The sequence below is a fragment of the Pseudopipra pipra genome, chromosome 10 (assembly GCF_036250125.1).
Source record: "Pseudopipra pipra isolate bDixPip1 chromosome 10, bDixPip1.hap1, whole genome shotgun sequence".
Classification (NCBI taxonomy): domain Eukaryota; kingdom Metazoa; phylum Chordata; class Aves; order Passeriformes; family Pipridae; genus Pseudopipra; species Pseudopipra pipra.
This window is the reverse complement of record NC_087558.1, coordinates 3,878,904-3,891,058: the sequence shown is the minus strand read 5'-3', so window position 1 is coordinate 3,891,058 and position 12,155 is coordinate 3,878,904. Positions and strand designations below refer to the sequence as shown.

At 44.5% G+C, this 12,155-nt stretch overlaps 1 protein-coding gene across 2 annotated transcripts in view; it reads right to left on the bottom strand.

Moving 5' to 3' along the window:
• Positions 1–12,155, bottom strand: part of LOC135419443 (multiple epidermal growth factor-like domains protein 6) — a 192,870-nt gene that overhangs the window by 15,411 nt on the left and 165,304 nt on the right. For both annotated transcript variants that reach the window (XR_010432993.1, XM_064665802.1), the window contains exons 25-30: positions 7,486–7,614; positions 5,734–5,862; positions 5,123–5,248; positions 3,965–4,093; positions 3,624–3,752; positions 2,408–2,539 (exon numbers count right to left, since the gene is read on the bottom strand). Coding sequence is in view for 1 of the 2 variants with exons in the window: in XM_064665802.1 (XP_064521872.1) it covers positions 2,408–2,539; positions 3,624–3,752; positions 3,965–4,093; positions 5,123–5,248; positions 5,734–5,862; positions 7,486–7,614 (774 nt within the window). In the remaining variant the exon portion in view is untranslated. The remainder of the gene's footprint in view (positions 1–2,407; positions 2,540–3,623; positions 3,753–3,964; positions 4,094–5,122; positions 5,249–5,733; positions 5,863–7,485; positions 7,615–12,155) is intronic.

Sequence of the window (12,155 nt, the reverse complement as noted above, 5' to 3'; positions counted from 1 at the left end):
TACCTACAGCCTAGAGGTGAAGCTGGTGAGGTCTTTCTGGCTCTGGGTGTCCTCAGCCCAGTCAATGTCACCACTTACTGCTTTTTATTCATTTCACCCAAGCAGATCTTCCCATTCACCAAGTTATGGACAAGTGATGGGAACCTTATTGCTAATTTGTCTGCTTCCTCTGGATCCTGCCAAGAGACTGTTTCAGCTCTTCACTCCAAAATTTGAGAACATGAAAGCCTCGTTGCTCTTGGCTCCTGGAAATTTGACTTCCCAGCCAACTACACCTTTTATAGATACTTTCTTCAACCTTTTTTCACAGTACTATAAATATAGCAATAGTTGCCAGAAACTGTTTCCAGCAGCATCCAACCACATGTTGACTGGACTGAAGCCCATTTCACGTGTTTGGGAGCGGCTCCCTGTGCTGGTTTTAATATTCTATTGAAAGCTTCTTCATCCTGGAGCAGCCCCAGTTCTCCCTGTAGTGAGGACAGCGGGAACATGGAGTATTCCCACCAAAGTCACGCTAGCTATCCTTGGTTTTCAGTCAGTCACTTTAGAATCAGGCCCACAATCTCTCCCTTCACTGACCACAATCTAAAAATAACTCACAATTAAATGTTTTCCTTCTATTTTTGTGTCTGTCTATGCAATGCTCAGAGTTGTACAGGGGAGAATAGGAGGTTCTCTCTTCATGAACCTCCACCATTCCATTATTTCTCCAGTAAACGTTTAACAAGTCTGTATTTAAGTGAGAATTTTCTGTGCAAGACACTGTGCAGTTTTGGAATCTCAGAGAGCACAACACCATGAAGTCTCTTGTCTCATGCTCTATAGTTTTAATCCCAGCTACATAGAAATCCATGGCTAAATTCCCTCTGAATGCAGCAAAACACAGATTTCATTTTGTAATTAATCTTTTTATGTATTTTATATCAGAACTTCAGTGTCATTGTTAATGTTTTCAATTTTAAAATTCTGAAATAAAATCTTAAGAACTAAAGCAAGTTTGAAGACATTTACCATAATTTATAATTTAGATTTAGTGCTACACAAACAGGTAATGAGTCCTGAGGGATTGCTACATAAAAGTAATAGGCAGACCATGATTAAGTCTTTTAAAATGATACCGTTAAATAGTTGATCTCCACTACTGCTCTAACATTTATTATAATCTAATGTATAATGGATCCAGATGGCTCCAGCCTCAATGTTGAAGGCCAGACTTCGATCTCACTTACAGCAAAAACTGATGTACAAAGGAAGATTGAATCAATCTTTTCTATTTTATTTATAATTTATATTTTAAAGAATAGCTTGTGATGACATGATGGTACCACAAAAGCCAACGTCTAAAATGAGTCTCTTTCCTGCTTCTACTCAAGGAATAAAGAACAGGTTTAACCCTTACTAGAGCTGCACATGTTACAGCTGGCTTTTGTATACAAACTGTCACCCAAAAAAGCAATTAAACCAGGGCCACACTGAATTCCTAAGAAAGGAAAATCAGCGTTCGCCAAAAAGAGAAAGGCTGAGCTCGAAAGACAACGGCTTTTTTTCCCCCCTTTATTTTTTTCCCCCCCTTCAAAATGAGACTATTACAAGCCATGGAGTAAAACCAAAATTAAAGTTGTAAATAAAAAGGTAATTAACTGTCTCCTTTATTGGCTACTTTGGTATGTGTTTCTTATCAGTCGCCACATTCCAGCAGAAACAACTTTACAGATGTCCTAAAATACCGGCATGAGGCGTGTGGATCTGGGAATATTTTTTATGATGGAGCATTGGGCCAGTTGGCATTTTGTCCTCTACACTAGTCACCATTTTTCAATCCAGAGTAACAGTTGGTTTAATTTGATTGTTCCTCAGAAGGCCCTACAACTGAAGGGACTTTATGAATCACTCAGATTTATTGCCAATTGCAGCTTGTTGTTTTCTCATAACCATTTGTCCTTACTTGAGCACGCAGAGATTTCTGGAAGTATTTTGGACTTGGTATTTGGAAATGAAAGAGCTACTCAATATCCAGGTGTAGCTGAAGATGGGAGGTGTAAATGCAGAAGATATATTTATATCCTTTAGCATGGCATGAAACTGGAAAGAATTTACCTAATAAATCTGGGGGTTTTAAACATTAATTTAAATGTTGAATTAATTACATTTTCGAATTAAAAATTTTAAAATACATATTTTTAAATTAACCCCTTTCAACAATACGGGTATTTTTATTACTGTAAATTAATATGCTTACTTCTTATACCATAACTTCTTACACTAAAATTTTTATATATAGATATCTATATAAAAACCTCTATTTCTCTCAGTCAACACTGAGGGTACTGACACAGATGAACTCAAAAGCACTAGCACATTCTCCTGCATGACCCAGTCCTCTCTCCAAAAGGCGGGTACTCACGGAGGTGGCACTGGGCACCGTGGTACCCCGGGATGCAGGAGCATTCTCCAGTCACAGGGTGACATTCCTGGTTCTCGGCAGAGCACTGGCACACTCCGTTACAGTTCCTCCCATACGTGCCCGGTGGACAAGCTTTGGGAAGAAGAAATGTAAACCAATAAATTAAATTTGTCTTGGTAAATATAGCACTCAAACAAAGAGCGAGCTCAAATTTATTAAATAAAATCCCTGCCTATGGAACAACGCTCTCCTCCGGGACTTTGGATTTATTACATTTACTTGGGGGTTACTTGACTGCTTGATTTTGTTTTGTTCAGTCAATTTGTGCCCAACTGTCAAGGGCCAGATACAATTTTCTTGTCACTAGAAAAAAATCATAGGGAAATGTCAGGTAAAATTGACTAAAATAACAGTATAATTCCCAAGGGACCAGGCGTGTGGATAAAGACATTCTACCTTTTGCGGAGAGTTTAAACTTGCAAAGCTGCTGTGGCATCAACATCTCCACAGCTCTCATTCTGCCTGTTGACAGCCACATTGCCTGCAGGTTTGGACCTTCCACACGTAATTCTTAGGTCTGACTTCCATTAAGTTGCCCTAGCTATGGTCAGGATTTAGAGTCCTTTAGTGGGGGATACAGGACACTGATGTCAATTCTTTCAATTCTTATTTATTTCTGGTTTTCCTTTTGCTGAAGCAGGGCTCAGGCAAAGCTTTGTAAGGAGGAACAAAGTCAGGGTGCTGCAGCTGGGGTCAGAGCAGGAGCCTGCTTCCAAAGACAGCTCTGGGTGAAAAACTCCACGCTGAAGAAAAACCAGATAATGCCCTTCCTGTGAGCTTTGAGAGCAGGAATAGATGGTCTCTCATGGGGACGAAGCCAAGAGAAACCTGATCTGCTGCTTTACTGACAGCACAGCGATGGCTGTGGGCAGGAGCTGGGCTCCATTGGCACCTCCTCAGCCTATTTGGATCCAGTTCAGCCCCCAGCTGCTCTGAGAGCCGCAAACCCAGAGAGGGCAAACCCACCATCCCAAACTGTGCCTGGCACAGAGCTCAGAGCTGGGTGAGGGACAAGCAGCCCTTGGCCATCCTCCCTGCTGTCAGGTTGTTGTCTCCTCCCTCTTCAGGCACTATTTCATCAGGTTGGTACTGAAGAAATTAATTTCTTAATTAATTTACATGGGAAGCGTTTGCATTTTTATAACAACCAACTTACTTTTCTCGCAGCCGTGGCCGGTGAATCCCGGGGGACAACCGCAGGCTCCCGTCAGGTGGTGGCAGGGGCTGCCGGGGGGACAGCGGCACCGCTGGGCACAGCCCGTGCCAAACCGGCCTGGCAAACACGCTGCAGGGGTGACACCAACCCTCGTCAGGGTGTGGGGCAGGGCCTGGGCAGGATGGGGCAAAGCCACCCCGATCCAGTGGATCCGCTGCTCCCAGCCCTGTGAGCGCCTCCAGACCGACCCCGTGGCACAAGGTGGGAGCGAAAACACCCCGCCACAGCCCTGGATTTGGGAGGAACGTGTGCACCAACCTGAACTGCCTTCCTTCACTCACGTTTGTCACAGTGCCTCCCTCGCCATCCCTTCTGGCAGTGACACGCTCCGGTTTGGTGGTGGCAGGACAAGCCGTGCACGCAGTCACACCGCTCCTCGCACCGCTTCCCAAAATATCCCGGGGGGCAGGCTGAGGGGGAGCAGACAGAGCAACAGCTCTACCTGCTGCATGGACAGCATCCACCGCTGGTAACCAGCCAATATCATCCTCGACTGTGGGATGTATATTTGGCAGAGTGCATGGCCAGAAAAATCAGTGAAAGAGAAGATACTAAAAATATCAAAAGCATTTAGTGCTGGCTGTTAATGAGTCCGCACAGGAAAGCTTACAAAGACTTAGTCGTAGTCTGGAGTGTTAGTCCAGATATAGAGATGGTGATGCCATTTGATTTCACACAACTGTGCACAAAGAAACAGCTGTTTGAACAGAGAAAACATGCCCTGTCCACAAACTGCTTCCACCTCTCAGTGCAGAGAGTCAAAGAGAAAGTGAGGCCTGAAGAAAGGGAAGAGGGGGAACTGTGAAGGCTTTACAGGCCACGCTGTTGGCTGAGGCTTTGAGAGCCCTCAGCACCTGAGGAGATATCAGAAAACTGCTCATGTCTTGCAAAAATCACAACACCTCAGTGGCCCAGCTGAAAGCACATTTCAAGTCACCTGCACATGAGATTTCATCCCTATTTCAGGGATTCAGATGGTTCTAAACATGCCAAACAGCTTTGTCAAATCTGGATCTTTGTCAAATGCAAGATCTGTAAATCTGAACCATCACAGTTTATTTTGCTGAGCTCCTCTCAGAGACCCACAGAGACTCAGCAGCAGGTGGCTGATCTGGCAAATTGTCCTTAAAACTCCCTCCCTTTTGTATGCTCTTCCTTGTATCCCTAAGGCAGAGAAATACCTTCATTTTCTTAGCAGGCAGAGAACAGAGGTAGGAGGAGATAAAATGATTTGGACAAGGGCATGGCTGGGCAGAGAGGGCATGGTTATCACAGCCCCAGAGCCTGTGGGGCTGAGACATGGGGTGAGCAGGCATGAACCCTGACTGGCCTACAGAATATTGGAAAACTAAGACACAAAATAGAAAAGGACTTCATACTGTGGAGGCAGAAATGGCTGGTTGTTAAAATCAAGCATCTGCAGAAGGAGCTGCCCTTACCAACATCACAGTGGTCCCCAGTCCAGCCGGCACGACAGACGCATTTCCCCGAGGGCTGGTCACACACCCCGTGGTGGCAGCTGCAGTTCTGCTCACAGCCCTCTCCATGCTGCCCATCCCCACACTCTGAAACAAGATGGGGGAGACTGACAGAGGGCCTGGCTGGAGGAGCTCCAGGAGGAACACACTTATGCCTCTGCAAGACAGTGAGCCACCTAAACTGGTCTTAAAAACCTTCAGTGAGAGAGATTTTGAAGCCTCCCTTAACAAAATTCCTTAGAAATAAATATTTTTTTCTCTTGGAGGATTTACTACTTTTTTCTCCTCAAATGAAGGTCATTACCTATTTTCCCTGTCCCCAGGGGACAGGGAATAGCTTATTTTTCTCATCTATTAAAGAAGTTTCCAGCACCATCGTACATTCAAGTGCCAATATCTCCCTCATCTCTGACTAAACAACCCCAGTTTTTTCAGCCCCTCCACACCTAGTGCTCTCCATCCCTCTGCCTTCTCTTTTTTCCTGTGTTGTCTCAAACCAGACCCCACCACAACTGAACTTCCTAGCAGAGCAACTGAGGTGCTGGAGGGATGGAGGATGTTATGAGACTCACCCAGCTCACATGCTGTCCCTGTCCAGCCCTGGGGACACTGGCACTCTCCTGTCACACTGTCACACGTGGCCTGGCCGTGGCAGACACAGCGCTGGAGGCAGTTTGCACCATACCATCCAGGAGGGCAGCCTGGGAAGGGGAGGCAGCACAAAACATTCCATTAGGGAGTGCAGGAAAAAAATGCAGGTTAAACACCACCCTTTCCCAGCTCACACTCCTTCCCGCCCTGGAAGATGCTGTGGGAGGTACAACCAAGTAGAAATGGGGACATGATTGATAAGGAATTACTCAGGGTAAAACTGGTCTGGGAACAAAATAGTGGATGAAGTGAATTAGCTGTGACCCACCAAATGACCTTGAGATTTCCTGTTTGCACCAACAAAAAACACCCCTTGGTTCCTGCCAGCTTTCTCAACACCAAGGAGGGGAGTTATTGATTCCCCTCTTTTCAGAATCTCTTTGTACATTTCTCTTAAAATCACGGCTCCCTCTCTAATTAATCCTGCCGCCCACAGCTGGCTGATGAAATTTCACAGTTTACCTGGTTTTAATTTAGCAGGTTTGTATTAATTCCCATCAGAACCAGATGGACAGACTCTAACTTTTTGGCACAAAAAAACCCCAAACCTCTGTCATATGCCAGAGTGACACCTCTTTAGGATGGCAAAAGGAGTGAGTTCTCACTCCGCAAAAGCACAGTCACAGCAGGATGGCTCCCCCAGCCTCATACAATTTTTCTACCTCCTTACTTCCAAAGAGAAAAGAAATCCCCAAACATATCTTTAAAAGAAAAGGGTAATTTGACAATGTCTTCATATTTGACAACAGCTTTTTTAACTTTTCTTTGGTTTCGTATTTGAGGCTCTCAGACAAACCAGAAAAATTTAGGTCACGTCATATACATCATCAAGAGCGGTTTGGTACCTTCACAATTTTTTGATCCTTCATGGAAAGAATTCTTCAGATCAGGTTTTAAAGGGGGATACACTTAATTTATATATTATTCTACCCCTGCCAGCTTTCATCCCCTTTTCCTAACAGTCCTCCTGGTATGCTGAAGGCCACTGAGTGAAGGTGCTGACACCAAAGCCCAGCTCACCCAGGAGCATCCACAGCAGCATTCCCAGCTCCATGGCACTGCTGGCAGTACAGGGAAGGCACAGAACAAGGAGCCTTCTACAACGGGGATGGACAGACTTTCCAGCGGGTGAGGTGCAGAGGATTAGGTCACACAAGCTGCAGTGCAGCCTTTCTTTGCCAGCCTCTTTTCTTAAGGCTCTGTGGAGTTGGGCTTGTGTTTGAGTCACACGTATGGGTCTAATTGCCCAGGCTCAATGCCTTTCACATGTCCTGGATTTAGCCCACGTCTGGAACTGCACACGGTAATGACGAGGATCAGTCGGGCGCATGGGATGGTAAATCAGGCCATAGAAAAGAAACAGAGCTTCACTTCAGTGTCATAATTCGGAGTTTTATGGACCTTTTCTCCCTTCATCAGCCCTCAAAATCAGCTCTCTTTCCCGTTTATGGCTGTTTCAGCCCCCTCTGCCCCGTGCACACTGAGCTCCTACACCCTACAATGGTGCCGTGGATTTATTTAATGGACCGATCACGTCATTGCGGATACAGAACCAGTGACAACACAAGGCAATGAGCTGATAGTTAAAATACCAATGAACTTCCCCCAAGCAGATGTTTTATTTTTTTTCCCTCCTATAATCCTTCTTCAGGGGGTTGAATTTCCAACTGTACCTTCTTGGCAGGTGGCTCCTTTCCAGCCCGGGCTACAAAGGCACGTCCCAGTGACGTGATGACAGAGCGCTCCGTTGTGACAGTGACAAGTGTTGCTGCAGCCCGGCCCGTAGCTATTCCCCTGGCAGGCTGTAATGAGAGAATTCCATAGAACTCCATCAGGAAGCATCAAAGGAGGCACTGCACAGAGCAAACCCGAGACACAACCCAGCGCCAGGGAAATCAGGTTGGAATTGTCTTCTGATGACACACTTTTCACATCACAAGGGTGCCTAAGACCATATATAATCATAAAATCATTAAGGATGGAAAAGACTTCCAAGATCAAGTCCAGCCTTTGGCCTAATACCACCATGCTCATTAAACCAAATTGCAGAATGCCACATCTACTCATTTTTTTGAACACTTCAAGTGATGGTGACTCCACCATTCCCGGAAATATATATATACATATATATAAAACCATTTATTAACCTGACACTAGATAGAATAATAGAACTGTTTAGGTTTGAAAAGACCTTTAAGATCATTAAGTCTAACCATTAACTCAGTACTGCCAAGTCCACCACAGCATCAGCCAATACAACTGCAAAGGGTATTTTAAAACAATTCTGCAAATTAGGATCACATAAAATGAAATTGCTCTGCAACACTTGCAATTTAGAGGTAATGTATCTTATGAGAGCCTAGCACAATAATGTGGCTTAAAAATATGTATCATAGCACATTCTGAAGAGGTTTTTATGGAAGGGCTGGACCGCTGGGGTGATGGATCAGCTGTCAGCCCCAGCCCTGCAGAATGTCTTTGTGCTAAACTAATGGTCCAGCAGAACCACCAGTCCGACAGCCCGGGTATTTATTTGCATCCTGGTAAGAGAACTGACAACTTCATTGTTTTCAGTGTTCATTTTTCACAGCTGGATGCCTTCGCTCGCCCCGACTCTCATTCTTTGGTCAGAGAGGGGTGATATTTTCAATGAGTTTGGTTAAGCAGCTGGCTCCCAGGTGAAAACTTAACACAGCCATCTCGCAAGCGTACGCTCGCCGCAGCTCTGCTTTCAGTGCTGCTGCCTGTGAAAAATGGCAGTGATAAAATTCCCCCAGTCCCCGCTGCATTGGAGATTTGGATGGCTTTAAATGGTGGAAAGCAGACAGTACTGCTACCCTGTTTTCTTCAGATATCTCCCCAAAAATATACAAAGCGAGTTGATGCAGCTGGATCACCTCCTTGGACGGTTTTTGTCCTGTCTTGCAGGGGCTCTCCTGCACTTGGACAAAGCTGCCAGAGTCTCTCATCCCTGCAGCACTTCTGGCATGCACTGGAGAAGCAAAAAAACCCCAGATCCCTAATCCAGAAGAGTGTCCTGTGCTTGCTGGATGTGACAGCTCCCAGGCTCAGACCCAAACAGTGACTTTCCACCCAAACCTCAATACCTTTGAGGGTGTCAGTGAACGAGATGCAGTGTTGCAGGAGGACATGTCCCTGGGGACAGAAGGGAGGTGTGAAACCATCTTGGTCTCAGAGGTGAACTTGGTTGACAGTATCTGATACATTCTCAGCCCTTTTCTTCCCATCTGAAGACTTCCAGCTTCCCAGCCTGTTTCTCAGACACCATTTCTCCCAGGACTTCTTTTCAGCAGCGTTCATTTTTGTCATCACTTGGACCTCATTCACATTGAAACCACAAGAAAGAGAAGGAGCTCAGTCCCATCACAGCTAAAAGTTTGCTCTGCAAATGAAGCTTGGTTGCCAACTGAAAAGTTCAGCCCATCCTACAAAGCTCTGGCTCGATTTTGGGAGCAGAACTAAATATTTCCACAATACAGACCAGAACTATAGCATAACCAAGCCAAAGGAAAAACCAGCTCATCACCAGGTCCCCTGACTGGTTACCAGTGGTTTGTGTGAGGTTTATGGAGTATGTGTGCAAAGCTCTTGTTACACTTATTGAGAAGATAAAAGAGTGTTCCAGTGAAAATTCTGGTAAGAAAGCAAAAATTTCTAGAGAAGAAAATTTTTATTATTCTATTGGGTGAATACAAATGCTTTTTGCTTCTTGGTGGGACAATCCTGATTATCAAAGTACTTTTCTGAAGATTAAGAAAATAAATTATATACTGAAGCTATTTCATGAAGTTCCACAACTGAATGTACAAAATTCCTGGGCCTTATCTTTGTTCTTCATGGTGAGTGAAAAGGGAAGACTCAATCCAAAGGTTTAAATAATTAGATTTCTCTCTCTTTCAAAATTTTCCTCTCAGTGCCTTTCCCCCATAAGAGAAGGATTTACTTGTCTGCAGTCTTTAAAATCCCATTTTTGCATGCAGAGTAAGGAATATATGAACCTGGAGAATTTCTTCCAGACTGAAAGTCAAAAGCCACCCAAAGTGCCCAGGAGCACAGGGAAATGATGGGCACTAATGTTCTACAGGGTGTCCAGAAGCTTTGTTTTCATGCAGCTCCTGTGGATCATTCTCCACAAACTGAAATACTGGATTTAAAAGAATAGGGAATTTGCAAAGTCAAGTGTTCACATGCCACGAAATGTCAAACCTCTATTATCAATGCCTCTGGCAGAACCAATCTTTCTGTACTTGTTTATTTTTCAAACTAATGTGGTTTCTCTTTTTACCACAAGGAACCTCTTTTGTGAAGTTCCTGCTGAGCCCAAACAGCTTCAAAAAGAGGCATTTTTAGTACTGATAGAATTAGGGTAAAATTCAGATGTTTAATTGTATTTAGCTTCTACAGACCATATTCAAAATGAGATTCCTGGAGGTTTGGGTTGATTTTTTAAAGACTGCAAACTATGAATGAGTTTGTATAGAATCATAGAATGGTTTGGGGTGGAAGTAACCATAAAGATCATCTAGTTCCAACTCCCCTGCCATGAACAGTGATGTTACTCACTAAATCAGGTTGCTCAGGGCCCCATCCAATCTGGCCTTGAACACTTCCAGGGATGGAGTATACAGAAAGGAAGGTTACACTCTGTCCTAAAGAAATGCCAAATGTCAGATCCCCGCTTCTGTATCACTGAAGCATCTTGACACTCAATGAAGCAGTTTATTAAAACCCCCCAAAAAGAATAGGCAACAGACTTTTCCTAAATCTCTTTCTTGGAACCCTAAAATATCTTAGGTGCACACTCAAAAAGAAAAAAAAAAATCAAAAATAAAATCTCCAAACACAGACTGAAGCTGAGGCAGAGCTTGCTTGGCACATTTCATCCCAGTTTAACATAATTCATTTTCAAACAAACTGAAAACCACAGTCTGGTAATGGAAAGCATTAGGCAGCTTCAACAAAAGGCATCACTGTCTCTATTGCCCATAATTAGATAGCAGAGCATAAAATGCACTGCATGGCTGGCTTAAGATCAATTCAAATCCCATGATGTCAAAATTATTCCTCAATATCCTCCAGCACATTGCCTGCAATCTGATTACTTCCACACGAGTGCTGTCCTTCCAGCTGCTCGAGCTGGTCCCAGGAACCAGCAAGGTGAATATTAAACACCCGGTGGGGATGGGGAGTGGTGAGCTCTCCCCCACCCCTGGCTCCCTCACTCTGAGCAGCTCTGGAGCAGCGTGAATGAGGTGCAGTCATAAAATCGAAATGAAGATTCCTCACTTAGCCAAGAGAAAAGGAGGTTACACTCTGCACTGTTCACTGACCTCACTCTTTTACTTACAGGGACCTTAGAGGCTTTGGTATCTTCACCAGCCTGAGGAATAAATCAACCAACACAAAGCTCTCATGGCTCAGGCACAAGGCAATAAACAGGGTTTTTTCCTAATGTGAGTAGGGGAGGGGGCACAGGAGGCCATGGACAAAGAGCTGCATTTCTTAATTGACTTTAATGAAATACATAACAAAGCTTCCTGTCCCTAATGCAGGGTAAGGAGCAGGGAAGGGGTGAGGTGACACATTGCAACCCTGTGGCTCAGCAGTAAAACCAGGCTGTGACCAAGGAGCAAACATCACACCTGTTCAGCAGCACCTTTTCTGCTCTGTGGGATGGCTAAATGACTCTGGCTCTGCACTTATATTGTGGTCAATCCATTAATCTACAGCCACAGGGTGTGTTACCACCAGCATCTTCAGGTGGTGGGTGATGGAGGGCCAAGCGTTCCTATGGGGGGCACAGGGAGGCACAAAGGACTGCAATGGTGAGATGCTGGCAGAAATGTCTAAAATCTGGGAACATTCAGCAGCACTGACCCACCAGTAGCAGGGGATTCTGCAGGAGAAGATGGGTTGTGTTGCATGGTGGGGGCAAATAAGGGAAAAATATTATGAAGAGCAAGTGCTGCCCTCAAACAGGGCTGATGATAAGATGGCATATGGCTGGAGAATAGAATTGCTTCAATACAAGCAACATTTCCCTCTTTTTTGTAAATTAAACCAATTCTCTATTGCAGAAAACTACTACCCATGGTTTAAAGAAGTGTTCACAGAAGTGTTCACAAACAATCAGAGTTGGCTCCTTGTGGAACTGCTCTGGAGCCCAGCTCTACACCACCGTCCTGCAGACAGCAGTTGTATTTTCAAAAGGAAGTTTAGACCATGACATCATCCTAAAGTGAAACAAGGAAGTTGAGAGGCTAAACCCTGAAAATCTTAAAAAAGCCCACATATTTGATCTTAAAAAACCCCACATATTTGC